The sequence below is a fragment of the Notolepis coatsorum genome (assembly GCF_963971535.1).
Source record: "Notolepis coatsorum genome assembly, chromosome: 6".
Classification (NCBI taxonomy): Eukaryota; Metazoa; Chordata; class Actinopteri; order Aulopiformes; family Paralepididae; genus Notolepis; species Notolepis coatsorum.
Window position 1 is genome coordinate 88276453 of NC_140170.1, and position 25931 is coordinate 88302383.

At 43.4% G+C, this 25931-nt stretch overlaps 1 protein-coding gene across 1 annotated transcript; it reads left to right on the forward strand.

Moving 5' to 3' along the window:
- The first annotated feature begins 1073 nt into the window (after window positions 1-1073).
- On the forward strand, window positions 1074-25000 carry LOC311231176 (rho-related GTP-binding protein RhoA-D). The gene is made up of 5 exons (XM_084317694.1): window positions 1074-1207; window positions 8777-8934; window positions 15116-15236; window positions 17057-17187; window positions 21821-25000. Exons 2-5 carry the CDS (start codon window positions 8779-8781, stop codon window positions 21992-21994), a joined length of 582 nt encoding a protein of 193 aa, XP_084173820.1. The 5' UTR covers window positions 1074-1207; window positions 8777-8778; the 3' UTR covers window positions 21995-25000.
- Window positions 25001-25931: the final 931 nt, after the last annotated feature.

A 25931-nucleotide genomic window follows, 5' to 3' on the forward strand; every position in this document is an offset into this window, starting at 1 on the left:
TCTTTAAAATGACAGGTAATGACTGAGTATATCCTGTATGCACATACTACTGTAGGTCCACCCTGCATGGACCAGACTATTGGACCAACCACTTGAATTACTCTAAAAACTATTGAACATAGCTACTTTAATTCACATTAGTTTAGCCAACTTAAGAACTACACCTTTTCCTACATGGTAGAAATGTGCACAGTAGTTACATTTATATGGATTAAGTGTTTCAAACAAGAGGATTAAGAAAAGTTTGATCCATTTAGGCTTAAATGTTGACTAATACTGTAGGCTTATGTGGCCTTTGCTTATTATTCTTTCCAGGAATTAGAGGAATTACATTTGGACCCCCCCCCCCCCCCCCCCCCCCCATTCTATCGAAGAGTGAGTTATACTAATGCTAGAACGTATGTACATGTCAAATGACATAGGCTATGCAAGCATGACTATATTTTGGTATTGCTTTCTAATTAAAAGGGGTGGGAAACGGTTACTTACAATACACGTCTAAAATACCTTTACGCCTTACATAATAGTTACAGGATAATAACCGGCCAAATTAACAATTAAAATGCATTCTTGCAGAAGCGATCCACGCCCATTCCTTGTTGCAAGAGTCTACTTGTAGACAGTCAGGATGATGTCATCTTTGACCGTGGAAGGGAGGGAGGGAGGGAGGGGACCTGGGTGATTCCAACCATAGATATATATAGAACACTAGATAGCTTGCCCGCGCTGCCGGCCAATGGAGAGCGACATCACTGAACCGCCGCCATCTTGGGAGAGTCAGCCTTGAGTGAGAGTGAGTGAGCTGCACAGACAAAAATACTAGTCATAACTCGCTGAAATATTGACGGATTTACAAACGGTTTGGTTTATTACAAGCATTATTAACGTGGCTATGATTCAAGTGGTTTGTTAAAAAAAAAAAAAAATCTTTAATTTTTTTTTATTTATAAGTATGCAGTATCAGTGACGCTGGTGACTCCGCCTTAAGCTATCTAGTGTTCTATAGATATCTATGATTCCAACGGCTGCAGCCAGCTCTCTCTCTCGGTGGGAGGATCCTCTGTTTGCCTGCCCCGTTTCTTAGCACCCTCTCTGTAGAATTACCGAATACTGCAGCAAGTGAGTGTGTGTGTGTCTGTGTCACGATCAAGAGGAAAACCAAGTGGGAACTAAAATCTATAACATCGAATAACTTGGCTGACAAAAGGTAAGTAAGGAGTGCGCATTGATTATTCAGATATGTGTACGCCGCTACGTTACCAAACATCCCCCTTTTGACATTAGATACAATAGTCTAATTCTAATCCTACTTACTTCGGTGAAAGAACTAGGTGGTGGCTTGTGTACTGCTAAAACATTTTTCCCTATGTGTCGATGTTGCTTCACTGTTTTTGCGGTTTTCAGTGTGTGTGATTGCCATGCAACTGTTGATACATTGTTGCTAGTTTGGAAGTCAAGGCAGCAGAGGGATCCTGTGATGAACTGTAGCAGTAGCAGTACTGTCTATCTGTATGTCATGTAGTATGTCATATATGTCCTGATGAATTGAAAATGGGGGACCCTGATGTAAACAAGACGAAAGTCTTTCTCTGGTCTGCATCCCCTTAACAATTGTGTGTTTTGAGCTGTACTGTATTGTACCCATTCTGCAATCTGTTAATAAAGTTTTCAATCAATCAATCAAACACAGCCTGTTCAACTGGTGTGACCTCATTAGGTAGAGCAACTCCTCATATCAAATCTCTGACGACTTAATTTCCATATGATTCCCCATGCTTCAGAAATAAGGCGTTGTAGCTACGAAATGGCATTATTAATTATTGTCTCTGTTGCCTAATAACTTAGCACATAATCAGAGTGAATATTAAATAATTAAATCGGGTAAGTTCTATGCCTGAAGTTAGTAGATCTGTAGATAATAGGCATATGTAAAACGAAAAAAATACGAAGAAATCAAATAACACATGTCCACTTAATATTTGGCTATAATAACACATACTTTCTTACAGCTCTACTGGTATCTGTTTATGTTATTTAGAAAGGAATGTAGCTAAAGTGCGAGTGCCTTCTAATCTAGAGAACAAGGGGTCCAGAAATCTGAAGCTGTCAGCCAGTCAGCCCTGTTTGGCTGCTTTGCCTTGGTCGTTAAGCAAAAGTGAGTGTGTGAGTCATGAAGTTTCTGTTCTCTCAAACTGATACACTGTAGTACTACCCCCTCAACCATCATATAATATCTGATAGACGGGCCAGTCTTTGGCAAGCCTTTAGTACCCCCTCAGCCTTCATATCTATCTGAGAGACAGGCCAGTCTTTGGCAATCCTTTAGTACCCCCTCAACCTTCATATCTATCTGAGAGATGGGCCAGTCTTTGGCAAGCCTTTAGTACCCCCTCAGCCTTCATATCTATCTGAGAGACAGGCCAGTCTTTGGCAAGCCTTTAGTACCCCCTCAGCCTTCATATCTATCTGAGAGCCAGGCCAGTCTTTGGCAAGCCTTTACTACCCCCTCAGCCTTCATATCTATCTGAGAGATGGGCCAGTCTTTGGCAAGCCTTTAGTACCCCCTCAGCCTTCATATCTATCTGAGAGACGGGCCAGTCTTTGGCAAGCCTTTCAGGGTCACAGTGTATTGGGTTGGGGCCAGTGGACGGACTCTACCATGCCCTAATTTCTCTCAATAGGCTTTAACAGCATGATCATCCACAAGTCTGTGTCTACGTTTGGCTGTATTCTAAATGTAGGCCACTTGCATACATGAATGTGGACAACTTTCCCCGTTCCATTTAAAATGGGAAGTGAATGGCAATGGTATATGAAGATGATCAGACTAGCACCAGTACTGGGATTCCCCTTGATGGGCCCAGTCATTCTGTGACCCTGGTGTGAATGAATGAATGAAAACTTTATTTAACAGATTGCAGAATGGGTACAATACAGTACGGCTCAATACATACAATTGTTAAGGGGATGCAGACCTGAGAAAGACGTTTGTCTTGTTTCCATCAGGGTCCCCCTGTTTCCATCAGGGTCCCCCAATCATAGCATGGTCATAGCATCCTATTACCATGAGAATGTATCCACTTACCATGAGTCCCGTGACTTACTGAAAGTGATGTTTGTAAGTAACATTAGCGCAAAGAATGTGGGTGATTGTCTTTATCCTCGCTTTACTCTGTTTTACGTTGGACAATACACTGTATAGCTTATTCCCAAAGCGCTGTTTATACCGATACTAGTTGCTTCATCATTAGATAACTTTGCTAACTTGTTCTATGCCGAGGGTCAGGTATTATGGAGGTGGAGAGACAACCTGATTCACAGGCTCTGCTCTGACTCAACCATAGCTTCTGCCAGCATGTGAACTTTGACCCATTTCTCAGATAGGATCACCCACCCCCACCCAGGAGCCCTCCAGCCCTCATATCTATTATCTAATGCTTTGGTTTCTACAGACCTTTTAATTTTTTTTACCCCACAAGATCTTCACAGTCTGGCCAATTAATACATTCCAGGTTGTTTTTATTCTCTAGTAATCTATGTTGGGTTTTGTGTTGTACCACAGAGGTCCATTATTTATATAATAATGATAATACATAATTACATTTCTGGGGCAAATATTATTGCGGAGACTGGTTGAAAACCCAGCCCGTTTCTCTTTTTTTTGTTGCAGTCAATTGTGAAAGGATTCTCTAGGGCTGAGGTGAGACTAAGCTCCATAATTGAGCTCAATAGTAAACAATAATAACTCTGTAAACAACTTCTCAACATTGTTATACTGTACGCCTTCCTGCTACCCCTGAGCTTCTGAGAGCGGAGCACAACACGGAAGGATGTCACAACGGTGTCTCGGGAGAGAGAGAAGCAATAATATTTGGATTATTCTCCAGTATTGCCCTTTGCTTGTTTGAGGGACCTCTCTGTTTTTAACTTTTTACCGCAGAACAAAAGAAGCGTATATTATCTTTTGAAGGAGCTTCTCTTTGAACACACACCCACTATCTGCAGTACTATCCATCCATCTGCACTATCTTGCATGGCTTGTTGATAATAGTCCATCTAGATTTGGAGACTCGTGAGATAGCCGTCCTCCACAGGCCAGGGGTCACTCTCCTCTGGTAAGTGGCCTTCATCTGGTTGCATAACTCCCGTTGGCCCATAAGCCCCAGCAGACCTGTGAGCTGGAGAGTCGGTGTGCTCATTAACCCCCGAGGAGGCTGCCTGGAGGAGAAGGTTAGGGTTAGGAAGCTCTGTTGCTTTGGCCTTCTCATGCATTCTAATGGCTTTTCTTCACCGTCGGAAATGGTTTCTGGACAGTGGACACCTTATTATTAACAAGGTTTGACGTAGCTTTCCAGCGCAGCGTGTGAGTGTATAAGCTTCCCTTTATGCCATGGAAGTATGGGTCTTGTCGTTAAGAAACGTTTCTGTTGGCAATCCAACGCTAGATTCGCCAGAACTGTTCCTCACTGCATTCATTCTTTATGCAAATACTGCTACGTTAGAAAAAGAGGAAATCCTTGTACTACTGTGTGTGTGTGTGTGTGTGCTTGTTTCCTTATCCTTATGGGAACCACGTGTCACTACGTGGAAGGAAAACATGAATTGTTCTGTCCATTGGCCACACTCTATAAGGACAAAGGGCTATTTTAGGGTACGAGTTAGGATTAGGCATACTGGTCATGATTAGGGTGTGGGTGTGTGTGTGTAATGTATACATGTATGTATCACAATAGTTTCTCCCACAATATTGCGTTGCTATGGTGACACCAGATATTGGTATATTTCAAGGCTAGAAAAAAGAGCCGTCTGAATTTCATCTATTGTCGAATAATGACCCATAGATTTTTATATTTCTTAAGTACAGTTGTTTTCGCCATATTCTTGAGCCCTTGAGGATGTTATTTTAACTTTTCAACTGACGAACAGAAATAATGGGACTGTTACAGTGGTTAATGTATTGTAAAATATTGGCAGTTTTCCGACAGTTCCCTCAGCCGCTGAACTTGATTTCAGCAGTGAAAAGCTGAATGCATGCAGAGAATAGCTGCTGCCTCATTACCCAGGCAGCTCAGGTCTAGTCCCAGTTCTTTTCTTTGCCTTTTTCAACTAGGAAAGCACAGATACAGACACCAGGCTAAAATAAGAGCATTGCTACCGGATAACTTCCCCAATACTAAGAATCCCACACCAAGAAACAAAGTGACTTGATTTGCTGCATTTTTAACTGTTAAGATCTCTCTCTAATGGAGCGAAAACGTGAAATGTCTGAGTCTATACTGTTCGGTAAGACATTCAATTCAAGTAAGCCTGTCCACGCTAGGTTTCCCACCATTACCAAAACCCACCGTGAGCAGTACCTTGGCCACTGCCCACTGCTTCTACACAGTTAGGATGGGTCAAAATGCAGAGAACTAATTTCCCCAAGGGGAATAATAAAGGTTCAATTTAAAAGCGACGGATTGGATCGGTGCTCTGGTCAGAATCGGTATCGGCAGTGGAAAGAGTGTTATCGGTGCGTCATCTGGTTTGAACCTGAACTCACACCACCGTTTGCTGATTTCCCACTCTCCCTCTGTTAAGGTTGGTCCTCAATCAACACTGATATGAATGGAGACTTTTTGATATTATACTCCACACACACACTATATCTTTCTGCACAGGTGGATAGAGCTCAGTGTTATGGTACAGATTACACACTCACACATGCTAGGTCTATGGCCGGTGAGTTTTTTTCCTGGTAATTCCTGTTTTTGTCCTAGTTCCACAAGGTACACTTATCATGTGGCAGCACATTTTGCTTTCATACAGCAAAGTGTGGAGGTCAAAAGGTGGTCAGTTGATGTCTGTTGTTGATAAAACGGTGACCCATTGCTATGTTTGGTAAGAACAGAATGACCTAAGACAATGGATATGTGGTGAAAAGGAGTGGGGGGCGACTTCCCAAAACAGTCGGTATTAATCGTCTCTAAAGTTTGACTCATCATCAGGGTATCAGCTGTTTGCTTTTATAATACTTCCCGTAACTATTCAAGCTGTGCATGGTTTGTGACTGACTTTTTTGTATTTTGTATTTATTTATTAACACAGTTAGACAAAAGTAAAAAAAAAAAAACATAATAAGTTATAACTATATTGTGAAGGATAAGTTAGAAGCCTAGAGGCTTATCGAGAACTTCCCCTGTTTTGTAAAATCAAACATACAAAAATACAAAAATATACATGTTATAAAATACCAGAATACATTCAAAAGATACGTGTTAATACAAACATGTATACACACAGTACATACATGCGTATACTGCGTACATAATACATAACCACCCACCCACCTGCCTACAAACCTACCCACCCACATAACCAAATGCATACCTACATGTATGACCTATTTATCTATCTACTACTTTTGGATATGAGCATTTTTGTAGTTTGCTTTAAAAATAAGCAGAAATGGAGATTTCCTCAGCATAGGATCAGCTGCATTCCAAAGATTGGACCCTCTATACCTCACTGAGAACTGCCTAAGTGAAGTACCACAATAAGGTGTATGCAGGTCCCTGGACTGACGTGTAACATATGAATGAACATCTGAATTAAAAGAAGAAAAAAACGATTTGACTTGTGGTACAAACGCACGCATCATTTCCTTTTGCCAGTGTGTTGAGATGTTCCCTAACAGGCCTCAGATATTACTGGCCACCAAGGTCAAGTATGTTATCATTGCGCAGTGCAAAGAGAGGAGCATTGTGTGTGTAATGCATAGTGTGTGTGCATGTGTGCACGGATGAGAGAGTAAGTGCACATGTGTCTTGAGTGTGTGCGTGTGCATAGCCTTTGGGAGCCAGGCAATGCGAGGCCTGTCCAAACAGGGCTGGAGCCCAAAACTCCTCCCAGGCTCCTTAGAACAGGAAGTCGATTGTTTTGTTTCACAGGGCGAGCCTCTGGGGCCTTGGTGCTGATGTCTCCCACTTATTTGGCTTCAGACTCATGATCCCATCCCAGCCTGACTCTTGTCCACTTTACCATGTCTAGAAAGCACAGGCTACTGTTTCACATTATTCAGCTAAGCGATGCTCTATGTGCTGGCACAGGGAAATGTAATTACACTAATGTTTGTTATTACTTACAGTATGTCGTGTTATGCTACTAATTTAACATTCTATGCTTGCAGTCTCGTTCAGTCTGTGTATAACTAGGGTCACGTCACACGGTGGTCTGTTTTCTAGTTTGTGTTGAATTCAGTGTGCTTTCTGTGTAAAACAAACGACAAAGCACTTCTATTGCATCCAAGCAGATGGGGAGGGAAAGACAGACGCAGCTCGGGACGCTTTGCCCAGGAGCACACTGCACAGAATGATGAATTCCCTCTGATAAGTGAGTGCCTCGGTGAAGGGGATTGCTGTCAAGACTGTCTGGCAGAAAGTGGATGAGGTGGGGAGCCAGATGACTATGCACACGGGCAGCTCACAGGGCTCCGGCTCATCCATCAGGGCCCAGTGCCATGTCATCCCCTTCTCCACCCTGCCTGAGCACTGGGTACAGGCAGGAGGCAGGCTCCTCCAGGGCTCTGTGAAATGGAAATTGGCTTGGCGCTTCAGTTCATATACAGCCTTGAGCCTTCGCATTTAATAAATCCGAATACGTGCACAGGAGGTCCGTGATGTTTCAACTCTCCAGGCCTGTGGCCTAGTTGTCAAACTCGTCGTGAACAATTATCTGCAAAAGTGCAGCGTTACTTTTTGGTGCTTTTAATTTTGATGGTGACTCACTTAGTTGTTATAATGCGGACGGACTGTGTCATTTGGTACTTTACTACTTTTGTGTCTGCTGTTGTTCCATCAGAATAGCATAGAGAGAAAAAGACGTGAGGGGTGTGTCCTAAAAGGTGGAGCGGAATATTGTTTTGTCTTAACGGTTACTACTTTGGGAAACCACCCAAGTGCTCCGATTTCCCGGACGTGTTTCCTTTCCGCCTGTTGCAGAGGAGAGGGAAACAAGCGGGCGGGCGGAGTTGGAAAGAAAGGCCCGGTGGCACATTCCTCTGTGTTCTAGAGCGTCTTAAGTTAACCCCCCACCACCAACGCAACCCTTTCTGTCTTTCTAACCCTCATCCTCTCGATGTGCAGCTGTGTAATCTAGAATGGGCATCTGGGATTCGAGGTCTGCCACCGCCCTTGTGACGTTATGTGAGGGAGGGGGCTTAGTTTGCCGATCTCTGTGACTGGGCACGTCTAGGAATATCTCTGCATATTCACATCATAATCGTGTTCCTCTGCACATTCATCTTCGGTTTCTGATGTCTTTACAAGTCAGCGTCTGAAATGTGTACGACTATGGAAAAACAAGATGGTGCCAGAATGTACTAGCAAGATGGTGCCAGAATGTAATACGATGTTCTTGGGTTAGCTAGTTGATTTAGCCTGCTGCATGCCTGGCAAAATATTACAAAGGAAAGGTAACCCTAATCATGAGCAAGAAATATTATATTATCTGCCCACTAGTTGTGCCGGTGATTTCTGAGCTTGTAATCAATTGGCAAGGTGCACACACAGGAACAAATTGAATCCTCATGAACCTGTCTCAAAAAGATTCCACTTAAAATCACTGAGGGTGAGTTTCTTTTATTTGTTGACGTTTTTGGTTCAGGAAATGTTTTACGGACTTATTAATCTTAGGCTATTTTGAGCTTGGAATGTGTTTTGAATCATCATCATCTTGTTGTTTCTGCGTAAAATCTCTCTCTCTCTCCCCCCCGCGACCCCCCCCCTCTCCCTCACAGAGATGGCAGCCATTCGGAAGAAACTGGTGATCGTGGGGGATGGAGCTTGTGGTAAAACCTGTCTTCTCATCGTCTTCAGTAAAGACCAGTTCCCTGAGGTCTACGTGCCTACAGTGTTTGAGAACTACATCGCCGACATCGAGGTTGACGGAAAACAGGTTTGTACGCCTCGCAGGAAGATAACGTTTGCCTCCCGAGAGTGATGTTACCGTCTCCAGAGCAATAGAAACTCTGTCCTCTGTTGTTTGCGACTGCCAACTGTTTCTTCACACCAATCAAATTAATCACCAAACAAAGCTGCCAAAAAACCCTGAACGGGCTTACGAAATAAACCTTGAACTGCAGCTGACCACTGCTGTTGTTGAAAAGATCTCTGTCTCTTTGAAGCATCCCACAGGACGTGTGTGTGTATATGTGAGGTCTGCCTAGGCTCTTGAGTCACTGGGAGTTGACCAGCACTGTCCACACGGCAGATGGGCTGTTATGTCAAAGGGCTTTGTTCTCCTGTATTGACCACCGTTGCAGGATTGCCGCTGGGCAAAACAGGAAATGACTCTACTTCCGGCATCCTGTTCAGATTGGGAACAGGGGTTTCTACTGGCACCCCCCCCCCACACACACACACACAGCCTCCCCTAAGGTTTCTCCTCCTGCTCGATAAACTCCTCATTTCCTGTTCTGGAGTTGGCCGAGGGGGTCTGAGGAAGGGTTTAAAACTGTTGTGTTTTGGACAGGAGGAAATGCAAACTTGATCCATTTCTGGAGCCAGGCTTGGATCGAGATAGTTAGTATCGCCTCCCTCAACAAGGCCCCCTTCTAGCTCTCTCTCATAATTACCCCATTACAAAGCCAGCTGTATTAGATTTGTGTTCTCTGCACACGGCCCAGTGAATCTGATTTTTTTTTGCTCTCTCACCTTCAGTTGGCCGAGCTGTTTCTAAAAATAGCTTCTTTTTTTATGCCTTTTTCCTCCCAAAAGTCTGTAGCTTCCAGTTGGTCCGGAGGGAGTTTGAGTGCTCTCATGCCAAGAGTAGAGTACCGCCTCCCTTTGCAAGCCTCTATTTTGGGACCACTGGATGCTGTTTTTGTGCTCTGTGGACACGCATACATAGATGCATTGTCGTCTTATTGTCGTTCATGTAAAGGTTAAACGTGATTCCTATAACTTTCGGAGGAGTCGTTTGTTGGAGCGTGTGAGTCCGTCTATTGAGTCTTAAGAGGACTGAAGCGTTGCCAACACTGCTCCCTCGGGGACAGAAGGTATCTGGCTTGATGCTCCCTAATCAGCCGGTTTGCCTAATCTAATTAATGGTTGGTGTGATTGGATAAGAGCAGCGCTCATGCTCCTCTCTGGAGCGCTGACAACATGAAAGAAAAATGGTGATTGTTTTCAGAGCTTGGCTTTGGCCAAGGGGAGATGGGGGAGAGAGGATATGGATTTTAGTTTTTCAGTTCTGCTTTTGTACACACTTACAATTTCACGTGCTCCCACAAACCAGATACGTGAGATACTTGTCGTGATTGACGTGGTGTGTGGCTATCATAGCTTGTTTTTCGTGATGCACCTTTCACATTTTTCTAATCTCCCGGAAGCGTGTGAAGAAAACTCGTGCTGATATCACTTTACTTGCCCAGAGATAATGTTTTCCGGAATGTAGAATCAAGCACAGACTGATTCACATGTTACCATTTAGCCTTTCTCCAGGAATGAATACGTCAATTTTTGGTATGCAGGGCTTTGTTTAGCTTCTTTGTTTCACTAGACTGATATTTAATTTCATCGTCCTTCAGGGAAACATATGGAAAGTCTCTGCAGAAGTGGTACCACGGTGTAATGATGTCTACAGTAAAATGTGCCTCTAGCGTGTTACTTAGAACATGTTTACCTCAGGGCAATGGTAGTCGTGTTCCAAACAGGCACCTCCCGCACTTACCACATGGGAATAATACTTTGACCTAATGTAGGATATTAATCTGATGACGTCAACATGCTCTGTAATATAAGAACACCTTTGTTTTCCAAGGGTTCGAAAAAGAGTGATCCCTTGGTGGATTATGTTTTGTTATTTATTAGGGTTGCAAAGGGGTGGAAACTTTCTGGAAATGTTCTATGGCAAGTTGAACTCCTGAATATTTCGAAATTTTGCACAATTCCAATACAAATATTTCCCTCAACTTATTTTATGGGTAAAGTGAAATGCTATTGAGCCCACAATAAAGTTAGACCTACAATTAATTCACCAACAATGCTGATTTATTTTGCACATAATCTCACACATATTGCGAAACTCAAAACCCCTTTGCACACATTCACAGTTTGTGAGTATGTTTTCCAGTGTCATCGGAGGCCACTGAATCCTTGTGTTGTATGAAAGGATGTAGATGAAAAAGTAGCAACAGGTGTGTTTTTCCATCTCCATCACTTCATTGAGCTGTAATTAATGCAACAAAAGGATTCCATATCCTCCGATATCATCAGTGGAGGACATTATTCAAACTCATTAACTCGCTAATTACTGTTGGACTAAATTAATGCGTGGAAAACTGGTTTGGTATACGTTAGATTATGTGCTATCAGCATTGTTTTTGTCCCATTAGTTCAGCATTGTAATTTTTAAATGTCTATTACAAGGGCTTGCAATTATGTCCACTTAGTGCTTATGGTTCAGTTCTATCTGCATATGACATGGTAATACAGCCTGTGAAGATAACCTTCATATTTAAATTTTATTGCTGTTAATTCCCATGGAAAGTATCCACCTTTGAATATTCCTGACATTTTGCAATCCTATTATTTATACACACAGGTTTTTAAATGTGTGCTTTTGGAATGTTTTCTCCGAATTCTATCTTACAATTCTGCCGCCACAGAGTTGGATGTCGTTTTGACGTACAGGCTTATAGCTCTGCATAGGAGTGTGTTTTACCACTCTATAACTTTCGATGGCCAGTAGCCATTGTGACATGAATAGGGCTGGCCCGAATAAAATTTTACAGACTTTGAATACACAGGTAAAGACAATAATTAACCACAATGTTAAAGGTCCCCTCCACTTTTCTCCACAGTTAACTCCTCTTGGAGGCATGGCTTTGACTAAACACCCTGACATCTTTTAAATCAGCCCTCAAAACCCACCTTTTCAATCTTGCTTTTGACCTCTAATTCTGTCTGTCTTATTTTATTTTGTCATGTATCTTTTTCTGTTTTTGTTTTGCCATAGTTTTGTCTCTTCTACCCATGTAAAGCGTCTTTGAGCACCTGGAAAAGAGCTATATAAAATGGATGTATTATTATTACTATACAGATTGTTATTTGTCCAGAACATGTCACCAGAGTGCATTGTTCCACTGAATGGGGGGAGCTTCTCTGTATTACCTTAAAATCTGAGCCGCCTGTGTGACGCAACTAATCCTGCAAACCTATCATGGTTGCTATTGCCCAGCTGGCCACACGGTCATCCAGGAAATGCTAACTGCTGACTTGAAACTATAAAAAATTAAAAATTAAATAAAAAATTAAATAAAGTGAATCAACTAATCTCTTAGTTATAAGAAGATTGTGTAGCTAAGAAGTGTTGTGTTTTGGTGAAACACGTTTTTTCCGAACCGTTTAGGTGGAAAAAGAGAGAGTTAACCGGCTGGGGGGGGGGAGGGGGTGGGGTGTTCTTAGATCCTTGCATTCTCAATGAGGGCAAAGGTGTAGGGATGCTGCCGAGCCATTTTCAGTAGTTTATTGGAACATTTCGGTGGAAAAACTACACCAAACTAATTATTCAATATACAACATTAAAACAGGTGTGGAGGGGATCCTTAACTCATTCATCACCATATGCTTTCCGTATCTCTGCCGCTCCAGGCCAGATTAAAATGGTCACTTTCGCGGTGTTTCACGATGTTTGCAGAGCTGTGTGTGTTCTGTATTATAGCTGTGGAGACAATGGTGTGGCTCATTTGGCAGACACTACTTGTAGTCCAACATGGAAAAAATCGTTTGTTTCTACACACTGTAGTTTGTAGTTTATTACACGCTAAACATCGCCCATTTCCTAGATAATTCAGTCTTTTCCCATAGATCGCGAGATAAAACACGTTCTATGCAATAAGCCCAAACCGTTCTGGTTGATCCCATGAAACCCCAAATACTCCCAAATCAAAGGTGTATATACCGGCATATACACATGTGCCTTCACAAAATTATCAATGGGGGGGGGGGGGGGGGGGGAGGTAGTCTTGCCCCGAAAATGCAATCGTTACAAAACGCTTGGTTTATGTCCGCCCGGCAAAGTAAGAAACTGTGATCATTACAGAAACATGTTTCAGGTTCGGTAAAATAGACATAGGGGGACCTTAGCCAGAAGGTAATCCAAAAATAATAATTCCAATGATCGGCGATCGCGATTACTCGTTTTATATGTAATTACACGTGTTTACGGGACAGTATAGGTTTTTTTTTCCTCATTTTCCTCCGATTTTCTCCCATCCCAATGTTAGTCGTATGCCAATTCCCAGTCCCTTCCTGGTCGCTGCGCTTTACCCCCCACAGTCAGATCATTTTGGGAGAGTGGAGGCTACCACGTGCTTCCTCCGACACACGTCCAGCCAATCACCGCTTCTTTTCACCTGGCAGCGCGGATTCTCATTGAGAGGGCGTAGCGTGTGGGAGGACCACACTATCCCCCTCACGTCCAATCCGCGCTTAGCAGGCGCCCCGACCGAACTGTAGGAGTCGCTGTTTACAACGACCCGGACCCACCCCGCCAGCTTCTCCCACCCTCTGATACAGCCAATTGTATCAGTGCAGACGGCCAGCCAAGCTGGTGACAACCCCGGAGCTGTGAGCTGGATTCGAACAGGCGAACCAAGCTCACAGCTCCGGGGCTGGTGACGAACGCAATCTCCGCTCGACCACCTAACCGCCCCAGGACAGTATAGGTTTTGAGGCGAGCATATCTGCTTGCGATTGCTTTGCAAGAGCTCCTCCCCTTCAGAGCGAGTCTTGATAGTCCAGTTAATTCATTGTCTGTCCTGATCCCTTTCTATCTGGGTTCAAAAGGTAGATGATACTGCCATCTGGTGAGATTCGATCGGCATTGCAATTCCAACGTATGTAGCTGTGCCAGTGATTCAGAGAGCTCAAAAAAGATCAAACGATCTAATAACGAGTATACCGTAATTCCTCTAATAGTAACCGGGTCTCAAATACAAGCCGGGTCTCTATTAATGGCCGGGTGCGCTCTTGAGCTAAGCAATTATAAGCCGGCCTCCTAATACAAGCCGGGTTACTAATATACTGAGCTGCATACTGAGCTAGTTACTTGATTTCACTTTGAAAACGTTGAAATGACCAGTGACCACCTGTAATTGCACTGTTTACTATTTCATACAGTACTTGGTTTCAATAAATGAACCCAGTACATTTTACTGGGTTCAAACTGACACAAAATGTTGATTTATTCATTATGATCCGTTTGAAAATTTGAAATATAGGCCTCCCTCTTATACAGGCCTCCTCCTAATACAAGCCTGGTACCCGCTACAGTTGAAACAAATACAAGCCGGGGTTACTATTAGAGGAATTACGGTACTTGTTATTGGCGGTCAAGCGTTGGCGGCCAATAAGCAGTATACTCGTGATTGGCGGCCAATGAGTTAAGCATGGTTGTTTGTTATTGTAGTTCAAAATATATCCTATGGTTAACTTTTCTTCTGAAGATAAGAGCATGCCTGTCATGAGCAGGGAGGAGACACGTGCGCGTCCTACCACACCTTATGCAGAATAAACTCTCTGAAGTGACTGATCTCGCTGTAGGGATGTAGGCCTTTGCCAGGACAGTGTGGGTTTGGCTACGACAAACAAGTTGTGGTTCACTGGGCTGCACTCGTCCTGTGCATGTTGTTTCTTCATCTCTGTCAGTAGCAGCAATGTTGGTTTAAGTTCTCTTCTCAAAATAAACATTCCATCGTCGCTGCCTAGTTTGTGTTCTCAACAATCAAATCCGACTCTTTACTCGAGTATGCTTGCGGGTAGGAACATACCGTCTATTTGCCAGCGTTTAGAAGTTAGCAGCTAAACTGTTAACAAGTTTTACCGTGGCTGAGCCTGCAGTCTAACCTGTCCCCCAGGGAACAGTAACCATAAGAAGAGTTCCGCTTGCTCTCGCATTAATTATAAAAAAAAAAAAAAAGCATCCAAATACTGAATTGAGATTTGAGTACCTGCGTAATGAATGAATACCAACTTAATTGAATTAAGTTGGAACTTTCAGTTCTCACAAGTTTCATCTCCTAGGTGAGATTGTTCAACATGTTCTTCGTCTCTTCCTCGCTGCCGTCCCCCAGGTGGAGTTGGCACTGTGGGATACCGCGGGCCAGGAGGACTATGACAGGTTGAGGCCTCTCTCCTACCCTGACACAGATGTCATCCTCATGTGCTTCTCCATCGACAACCCCGACAGTTTAGGTAAGGGTCACCACGAGGGACAAAATTCCATCATTGACAGTCGACTTAAAAATAATCTTTGTTTTTATAAAGAATCCGAGCACAGTCCATAACCACTGAGCAGGTTGTTGAATGCTGAATGCTTTAAAGGCCCAGTCAGTGATCCAAACATTAACAAATGGGTCCACCACCAGGAATGGGAATGGTGATATATTATCATTCTCTAGTTGATTGACTGTGCTTAGATACAAGGCTAGCACTCGACAGCAGGTTCATATGCACTTGTTATTGTATTGCATGTATTCTGTGGCTGTAAAAGGTTTGTTTACATTGGTAATATTTGTAAACAAGACTGAAACGGACCTCTATTCCAGTTTACAGTGGGTTAAGACATTTTCAAAAAGCTTATTTTTAGTGCTGTCAGGCGATTAAAAAAATGTATCTAATTAATCACATTTTAATCGCATAACCATTTTATGCCTGATATTCTATATTCTATAATCATATTTCAAATAGCATGTGTCCGGATGGCAGAATTCAGTACTGTATCTACAAAACCTTCTGTTTAATCATCTTCCATTAATTAATTTGCTTAGATTTTTCAGGTCTGGTAAATTTTAGCATGGTGTTATTCAGTCAAAGATAAAAATAAAAATTGATATTCTCATTTGGTTCATTACAATTTACTCAAGCCTAGTAACGGACACAGTATTTCTGACACTGGGAATACATTCCCTGAGATCCATAGATGTCCCTAGAATCAGATACCAAGAACATGCAAATGGACCATATTAAAAAAAAGTCTGTAAATGTGTATTCTACGTTCTTATGGAATGAATGAGATACAAAAGTTTTTTTTTTATTATCTTTTTTTAATATATATTATACATTTTGAGTTAATTTTCACAACGCGATAATTTGCTGTGTAATTAATAAATCTAATTAACGCGATAAACTGACAACCCTACTTATTTTACATCCACAAGAATCCACATTGAAACATTTTAAATAAATTAAATCTGGATTTGATTTGGTGGGAAATATAATTTGTGTACAGTGGCTAAAAATATCTGTCTCAGGCACTGCAATGAACCACAAAAAAATTCTGAGCACCCCACCTCAAACTCATTCCCTTTTTTCCCACGGCGTACAGGACTACCGCCGTCGGCTACGCATGGCAAATTGTGGTTACTCACTCACGGAGGACCTGTGGTCACTCACTCACTCATGGACTCACTCACTCATGTACATACTTCTACCATCTTGCGCTAGCATAAGAACTTGCACGGTTGGGATCATATATAGGCTGCTGGTGTTAGCAAGTAAGTAGGGCTGCTCAATTATGGTAAAAACAATAATCACGATAATTTTGATTTGAAATTACGATTATTAAACACAATCACTCATTGAGTTGATAACATCATTATGACAACGACTGGATTTGTTTTACCCTTCTTCTCGACCAAAGGCCGCCTTTCTGTCATCTTCTACCAAGACGTTTTTCAAAATGACTCTAAACACGCTGTGGCTCCCGTTGTAAAGGAAGAGTGTTCCGCGTTTACAACACAAGACAAAATGAGAGCAACGTGGCATTAGGCACAATAATAGTTGAATCTCGATTTTGTCTTCACGATCACAGGGAGTCAAAATCACAATTGAAATTGAAACTCATTAATCGCGCAGCCCTACAAGCAAGTGTAACGTTAACCAAAATGTACCCGTTCAACAACCGGCCACAGCCAAAAACGGATAGTTAGATATGTGGGGTGCGGTTTCGCGGTTAATTTTTTCAGTCCACTCTAGTATTTCAGTGCATTTCCTCCTCCTTTTCCCCCGGACAGAAAACATCCCAGAGAAGTGGACGCCTGAAGTGAAACACTTCTGTCCCAACGTCCCGATCATCCTGGTGGGGAACAAGAAAGACTTACGGAACGACGAGCTCACGCGCAGAGAGCTGGCCAAGATGAAGCAGGTACAGTAGGATATGTTCTGTATGAGGCCATTGTTGGTCTGCTGTTGGCTGCTGAATTGGAGCTCTGGACACTCTCATACTCTCTCTGGTGATCGACTTACACTTAAGGTTCCTAGAGTTTGCACTGAATTATCTAAAGTCTGCTTTTAGCTTCTGTGCCCCAGAAATTAGAAATTTGTTTCACAATGCACATTAAAACTCAATTCATTAGTTCATTAGTATCTATCGCGTGTAAAAAAAATTATAATTAGTAAGTGAAACCTAGTCGACGTAGCCTACTTCTGCACAGAATATATAGGTGAGGCGGTCAGGTGGCGTAGCGGAGATTGCGCTCGTCACCAATGCAAGAGGCTGCGGTCTCGACCCCCGGAGTCAGCATTGCTTGGGGCTTGGGCTGATTGCTATACTAACCCGTTTGGCTGGGTTAGGGGGAGGGCAAGTCATGGGTGGGAATCTGGCGTTGTGGACAGCGACGCCTACAGGTCAGGTCTGGGCGCTTGCTCAGCGGAGGCAGGACTTGATGAAGGCAGCGTGACCTCCCACGCGTTACACTTCACCAATGAGAGTCCTCGCTGCCAGGTGAAAAAAGAGTCACTGGCTGTCCGCGCGTGTCAGAGGAAGCGTGCAGATGACTTCAGGGTTCCCTTGTACCGACCAGTAGGAGAACATGCGCACAACAACCAGGTAGGGGAGGGGGGGAATTGGCACAACGACAAAATTGGGACGGGGAGAAAACAGAAGAATCGGAGGAAGAGAGGATACATTTTTTTTTAAGAATATATAATATACTCTCTTTTTTTAATCTACTTTTTTCTCCCCATTTTCTATTTTTTCTCTCATCCCAATTTCGTATTATCCAATTCTTCCCTCCCCTGTCTCGAACGTTGCTAGACCATGCCTCCCACTGGTCGGCTGCAATGTGGACAAAGCCTTGCATCACGTGTCCCCTCCGGTACACGAGGAGGCAGCCGTCGCATCTTTTCACCTGTACAGCGCGATCTCTCAGTGGCGAGGAGTAACACGTGGGAGGCTCACGCTGCCCCCGATACTTCCTGATTCTGCTGTACAGGCGCACCAACCGACCTGTAGGAGTCGCTGTCCATAACGTCCGATCCCCACCCACCGGCTTTCCCACCCCCTAATACTGCCAATTGTATTAGTATGAACGACCAGCCAAGCCGGAAGCAACGCCGAGAGCTGGGCTCGAACCCAGCATATCCTGCGTTAGTGGCGAGCGCCTAGCCCACTGTGCCACTTAGCCGCCCACAGGTGCCCAACTCTCGAGTAGGCAAAGATGTTTTTATTATTATTTACTGTAATCAAATAACCAATTCTGATTCATTAATCTGAGAGCACCACAGACTATCTTTATACGAGCCTTTTGTTGATTTGTATCTAGTTTTAGCCCCACATATTTTGTTCTTTTACTAGTTTTAGCCCTTCTTATTTTGTTCTTTTTACTCTTTTACTAGTTTTAGCCATTCTTATTTTGTTCTTTTTTACTAGTTTTAGCCCTTATTTTTTACTAGTTTTTATGTTCCTCTCCACTGTAGAGCCTTGAGATTGGTTCCACAAATATAAAGCGCCCCTACAAATTGGATATTATTATTATTATTATTAATAATGATTCCGATTATGTCTGCTTTGGACAACCATCATTTCGTTAACAACCAAGAGGTGGGCATTATCTTTTTTTTTCTTTTTGTACGCTAATAAGGCCAAGGATGCTCATGGGCTTGATACAAACTTTCTAAAAACAAATGTTGACTCCCTCGTGACACCTATTACACACCTGGTTAATTTGTCCATTAGACAATGTACTGTCCCATCTCAGTGGAAGGTTGCAGTAATGACACCTTCAAATCTGGCGCCAAAACGGACATATCAAATTATAGACCCATAAGCCAGTGATCTAAGAAATTGCTGAAAAGTGGATTGTGAAGTCTATTATTAAACATCTAGACAAAGGTCACACCACACTACATCCTATGCAGTTTGGGTTCTGGGCCTTCCACTCCACTGAGTCCGGCAAACTGCCTTTTCACTGAAAGGGTGAAGTGTGCTTTGGACAAAGCCCCCTGCGCAATGGCAGGGTTTCTGGACTTCAAAAAAGCCCCAGAGGCTATCCAGTGGTTTAGCTCATATTTATTCAACAGGGAACAGTGTGTAAGTGTTAATGGTATCAAGTCTCCTTACCACACTTGCTTGGTTGGTGTCCCCCAGGGATCAATACTAGGACCAATTCTGTTCTCGCTGTTTATATAGATACCTGATGTGTGTAACAGTGTACATGTCCAGATGTATGCAGATGATGCTGTTATATTTACCCATGGCAAAAGCTATGCAGAGGTATCAACAGTCTTAACTTCTGTCTTGAACAGTGTTCAGGACTGGCTCATACTCATGTCTGCTCTTGAATGCAAAAAAGACAGTCTGCATGGCTTTTTCAAAAAGATCAGTTGTGTTAGAGTCCTCAAATGTGTTTCTGGGCGGGGAGGAACTTGAACTTGTGTCAGAGTTCAAGTTCCTCTGGGTCATGCTAGACTCAACCTTAACCTTCAAAAAACATGTGAAGAAAGTTACAAACACAATCGAATTCAACCTTCAAAACTAAACATATTACACCCTTCCTGACAGTCAGTGCTGCTAGATCCTATCTTCACTGCATTTTTCTATCACACATTGAGTACTGCTTCACAAACTGGTCTTGCACAGGTGTGACGATTCTCAAACCCATAGAACAGCTATACAAGAGTGCACTTAAGGTGTTCGATAAGAAACCTCACTCATATCACCACTGTCACATTATTCAGAGGTTATTTTTTTTTTGTTTAGCCAATTTTAGTTTTTAAACAGGCTATTGTTATATACAAGACCCTACATGGTCTGTGCCCGCCCCATCTGAGGGAATTCATTGAAAGGAAGCCTGATAGAGGAATCAGCACTAGGGCAACTACTAGAGGCATAAGCGGCGGGTGCGCCGAATATTAGGGTAGGCTATAATTGGGAGTCACGCGAGGGATTCCCCCAAATTTCAGCTTGATCGTGCAAGGATTTAATAGCCATCCCCCTGATCAGCGTATGTTGTGGTAATAACGAATGCCGTTATTGACAATCAATTAATCAGAAACGACCCCCCCCCCCCTTTCATGCATTCATGATGAAACATAATACCTATCATATGCATTATGCATGACACACTTTTTCTCCTCCTTTTTCTGTGATTTTTCTCTCATCTCAATTTCCTCTCGTGCCAATTCTCCCTCCCCTGTCCTGGTCAATGCTCGCATGTGCCCCCCACTGTTAGTCGTTATGCCAATTCCCAACCCCCTTCCTGGTTGTTGCGCACCCCCCCCCCCCCCCCCCCCCCACTGTTGGTCCGGGAGGCCGGAGACTGTCGCATGCTTTCCTCCGACACATGTGCAGCCAGCCTGGTAGCACAGATTCTCACCGGGAGTGTAACGTGTGGAAGGTCACACTACCTTTCTCCAGATCCTACCCTCGCTAGTATGAACGACCAGCCAAGCTGATAGCAACGCCGAGAGCTGGGCTCGAACCCAGCGTCTCCAGCGTTGGTGGCGAGCGACTTGCCCACTACACCACCTAGCCGCCCGATTTTTTTATTGTAGTGTGTGTGTGTAGGGACAAAACGCCAATGGATTTGGTATAATACACGTTGCGGCTTATAGCCTCACAGGAATTAGCCCCGATCATTCCCAAATAACACTCATATTCACCACTGTTTAAAACGGGAACGTATGGATGGAAAAATTATCTTTTTTGCATCTTGAACGGAAGGTTCTTACTGTCAAATGACCATGATATTGTATCCATAGCTATAATATAAAATATAGATTTAGCTCTACAAACAACGTGACGCACAGTGAAAGTGTGTAATGGAAAGCTGGCCCAGCTACAGCTAGATGGGGAATTGCAATGGCCGTGAATGTGTTAATATGCTCTGTCCCGTCTAAATAAATAAACAAATGAATAAATAAAATAAATGTCTTCTGGCTCTAAAAGTCACGTAGTGGCCTCCCTGGAGCGAGCTTGCGGTCGGCAGCATCCTGTAATGGTTGTGACGTGATTAGTCGTCACAGTAAGTAAGGAAACCCCACCTGGCCGCCTGTCTCTCTCGTAGATGGGGCGGAGCGTTGCCGTTATCGCTCGTTCTCCTGCTGCTCATAATAGGAATAATGTTGACAAAAGCCCCTCCGACTCTTTCAGAGCCCGCCGTCAGCTCTTTTCTTTCTCATCAGAGCAGGAACCATTTGACAAAGAGGAGCCCAAAGTCATCAGTTTGAAGTGTTTTTCGGGTTCACATGTTCAAACGAACATTGTTCCCCCGACGTGTCGAAGCCAAACGGTATTTGTTTTGTTTAAGAGGCCGCAGAGCCTTTTGTGAGGTCGGAGGTCAAATCCAGATTGTGCTTTTGATACCTGGTGCCTGCCTTTTTAGGATCCACACTAAAAACAGAAGGTGAACAAATATGTACATGTTTTACAGAGACATGGGGAATTTAATTAACATCCAGACCATTATTAATTTCATTCCAATGATGACATCTTAACAAATAATCGCCACATTGTTTTGGTTGTTGTTGTATAATGTAACTGTGTGTGTGTTGTGTAGGAGCCAGTGAAGCCGGAGGAGGGCAGAGACATGGCCAACCGGATCAGTGCCTTCGGATACATGGAGTGCTCCGCCAAGACCAAGGACGGCGTGCGGGAGGTGTTCGAGATGGCCACTAGGGCGGCACTGCAGGTCCGCAAGCGCAAGAAGAGGAGCGGTTGCCGGGTGTTGTAAGACAGCCCGGGCCACTGGCTGTCGCCTGCCAGCACAAAGTCAACTGACCAACAGAGAAACCGACGCGAGAAGGACTGACCTTTTTACCAAATGGCATCTTTGTACTGTATGTCACATTTCATGCAACAAGGCAGGCGGATGAATGGAAGACGGTGCCGACACACATACCTGAAACAGGAAAAGGACTTTGTCTGTCATATAACACCAGTCGGAAGTGGAGGTTTTGAGCTGCTGGTTGGATTTTTGTTTTGTTTGTTTGTTTCCATGGCACAGTCTTTCCGTGTATTTTTTTTTTCCTACTTGTATCTCTTTTATTTGTCATTTGAGGAGTAAATGATGAATGCACATATTTGTATGCAATATAATATAGTTCTTCGTGGGCCCACCCCGACAATGCCCGTTTAGCTTCTATTGACTATCTTGTTTTGAGGAAGGTCCCGTCCAAACGGTTCCCTTTGTAATTAGTTCCATGCTGAGGTGGAGATATATATACTTATTTTTTTTTTGTGACGGTGCCTTTTATGTTTTCTTTTACATTTATGATCTGTCTACAGTCCACACACACACACCATCATCTACTGCTCATGTTTGTAAAGACTGCTAACAGAAAGCCACAAGCTTCTCCATTGTACTGTAGCTAATCTTACTTGTTGCTGTTGCAACCTGATCGTATAGCCATAACCAAGGCGTTGATGTGCTCATCTCGTCTTATTTTGGTCGGTAAGCATCCCGAGTCCCCATTACAGCATCAAACGCTCGGTCCACCCGCATTAAGACACGTTTGCTATAGCCGGCTCCTGCTCAGTAGTGTAATCTCAGTGTAGCTAAGGAGGAGCACTCTGCCCCCTTTCCATGTACCACCTGATGGTTTGGACGTACAAAAACCTTCACAACGGTCCTAAATGTGCAGTGGATCCAGGTGGAGGGCTGATCAGGACTGGCCCTGTTGAGACATAAGCCATTATGACTGAACTATGCACAATGGAGACGATGACGGGGCTGAAAACAGTCCCATCGTGTCACGGGAGGCCCATGCTGAAACCTCCCTTGTTTGTTATTGTGGCCGAGCGAGTTTACTTCATCCTCTGGTAAAATGAGTGTGTGTGTGTGTGTGTGTGTGTGTGTGTTGGGAGCCAGTAGGTTGGACAGGTCAGCCCAGTCTCAGAAAAGCCTGTCTGGTTAGACGAGCTAGCTAGCTGGTGGGAATATACATTTCCAGTCTGACTGCATTCTAGACATGTTTTCTGGACATGTTTGTGAGGAGTGTTTTTTTCTCTCTTTTTTAAACTCCCTTTCTCCCCAGTGCCTTTTTTCTCCTTGGCAACCTGCGTGCCTTCAGACGTCCCCACACAGAGTAGACGTTACTGGTTGCTTTATGACAACCAGACGATGACATGATCAAGGCTGACTTTTCTGTCACGTTTGTCTCAGTTTTGAAGTGTATTCATTGGGGGAAAAACAAAACAATTTGGGCCACGATCTGGTCTTATCACTGACTGAAGCCCCCCCACCCCCCCACACACACACACACACAGTGAACATTGGCAGGATATAAAAACCTTTACCCTTTTACTTGGTACCACAGGGGTCCATCTGGCAGCAGCAGCCAGACGATTCCTCCTTTGAAGTTTTCCATCTCTCGTCTTGCTGCCAGACATGGAGCAATGGGTTGCGACTGTAAGGTGAATGGTATGTGGCTTGTTATGGATTAGGTTACTTCGTCGTAGCCGTACAATTATTTTGTCCTTCATTTTGATCTTTTCCGCTCAACATAAAACCTTTGAGTTTGTAGTGCTGACATCATCCTGGATTGTAGTTCTTTTGAGCAGGGTTGATACCTTACTTAGTATCGCAGTAGCTTTTTAGGAAACGTGCTGGAGAATCTAAACTAAAGCCCCTCCCCCACCCGTTCGCCTTCCGATGCTTGAAAGGCCCAGTGGCAGTGACTGTCTGCCACTGTTCGGTGTTCTCTTCACATCATTACTTTTCTCTGTCTCTTTCTCTCTCTATCTCTGTTGCTCATCTAACCTGTGTGTCCATGGTCAGTCCAAAAAACTAAACGAGTGGGAGTTCTGAGATGTCTTGTCAAAACGGCTATTCTTAAGTGTTGCATGCAACCTCCTCATATTCCGTCACCGACAAAAGGAATGCCAGTTCCGGCCGGCTCTGTTGGCATATTGACTTGGTTCTATGTACTTCCTTTTACATTGTACAGTATGTAGTAATGCCATTTTGTAATGCAACTTTATGCCCTCTACTGGTCAGCTGATAATGTGGTTTTAACCAGAGAATTATTCCAGTCGGAGATTTGTGTTTTAAAGATTCAGAAAGGTGGTGTGATAAATCTGGGCGCGGTTGAGATTTTTATATGGAATCATGATTTAAAAAGTTTTGGGGGCAAAGCAACAAGCGCCAGATACTCCCATTTACCTCATCTGAACTTTGTATGGTGGACGCTACGTTAGAAACCGTGGATTAATGTCAACAAGCGGGACACTGAAGCAAAAACAAACTAACCATCCATATCGGTGATGAGCCGCGGGGTCTGTACTTCAGGGTCACACCGCGTTCAACGCCAAGGAACACTAGAGAACCTAGAGGAAGGCATTCGACCGTACAGTAAGGCCTACGAGTTAACTAGCCTCCGCAGCTTGAAAGCACAAACCGCGTAACCATGGAGCGCATATCCCTCAGAGCGACGGAGCGTTGACTGTAGAACATATCACTAAAGAGCATGTATACCGCTGCATGATTAAACCATGGGTTTATACACTACAGTATGCGAACAAACTTAAAAAGAAAAGAAAACAAGACACCTACTTTGGGAACAGCTTCTGCTCAGTGTTGTGTAACCTCTCTCCCTCTCTGGAGGTATTTGACAGATCCAGATTTATATGAAAGCTTATTGTAATAATGCTTTGTAAAACAAAAACGATGTTGTAGTGAATGTTTTGATGTTAAGTGATCAGGAACAATGTTAATAAACTATTTTTGAGACAAGACCAACCTGCCTACACAATCTCTCTCTGCCACTCCTGGAGGAAGATGTTATTGTTAGTAAACACTAATCAATCATCAGGGACGCTTAAATGTTTTGTCTTTCTGTTTCTTCTCAGTGATGTGGTTTTGGCCTCCATTGACCTTGACCTTCACTGGCGCTGCTGAGAAATGCTAATTGCTGATTTCCAGTATATCCAACAATGGAACAGCCGCCTAAATGACATGGATATGACAAACGCTATGGGCTTCTTGAAATTGGTGGGGGGGGGGGGTCCCTTTAAATAACGACATGGTATTAAAACGGCACAAAGGTGTTTATTGCTTATTTTGTCAACCATACATTGGAACGGCAAGGGGTTAAATGGATGAAGAAAGACAATCTTAATAGTCAAGTGCAAACGGTAGTAAGACATTATGGTCATGATAATTCCTGAGAAATAGACTAGGCTACTCGTATTCAACGCCCTAGAAGGCAATCGAATCAACAATCAAGATACTTGGGACATTTTAAATTAAGTTATGAATGTTATTAACTCCACCAGACACTTGTCCCATTGAGGAGGGGGGTGTATACACGTGCCCTTCAGTCTTCCTAAAATGGCTCCTCATTGAAACCATGGGGCGCTTGGTATTGATTTTGTAGCTAGCCGTGTCCTGTGGTTTCAGTGAGGAATGCTAACAGCGCTGACATGGCACTGAAGGGAAACTAAAAAGGACAAAAGTAAACTAAATGACTTCCTTGATGTGACCGGTGTCCGGTGGAGAAAAATAACTACTAAAATAAATAATTCTGTTAAGTGTTCATTCAACTGTGAGCAGATATGCAAAACGTTTAACCCTTAGAGACCCACCATATACCCATTTCTCTTATTTAGGGGGAGGAAGGGGGTTTAGGGGCACATAGAAGTGGTATACGTCATCTGAAAGCTGGAAACTT

Coding starts and splice junctions, on each gene's coding strand:
- LOC311231176 (XM_084317694.1), top strand. CDS start 8,779: ATGGCAGCCATTCGGAAGAAACTGGTGATCGTGGGGGATGGAGCTTGT. Junction 8,935..15,115: donor TCGAGGTTGACGGAAAACAG/GTTTGTACGCCT, acceptor GCCGTCCCCCAG/GTGGAGTTGGCACTGTGGGA. Junction 15,237..17,056: donor CGACAACCCCGACAGTTTAG/GTAAGGGTCACC, acceptor TCCCCCGGACAG/AAAACATCCCAGAGAAGTGG.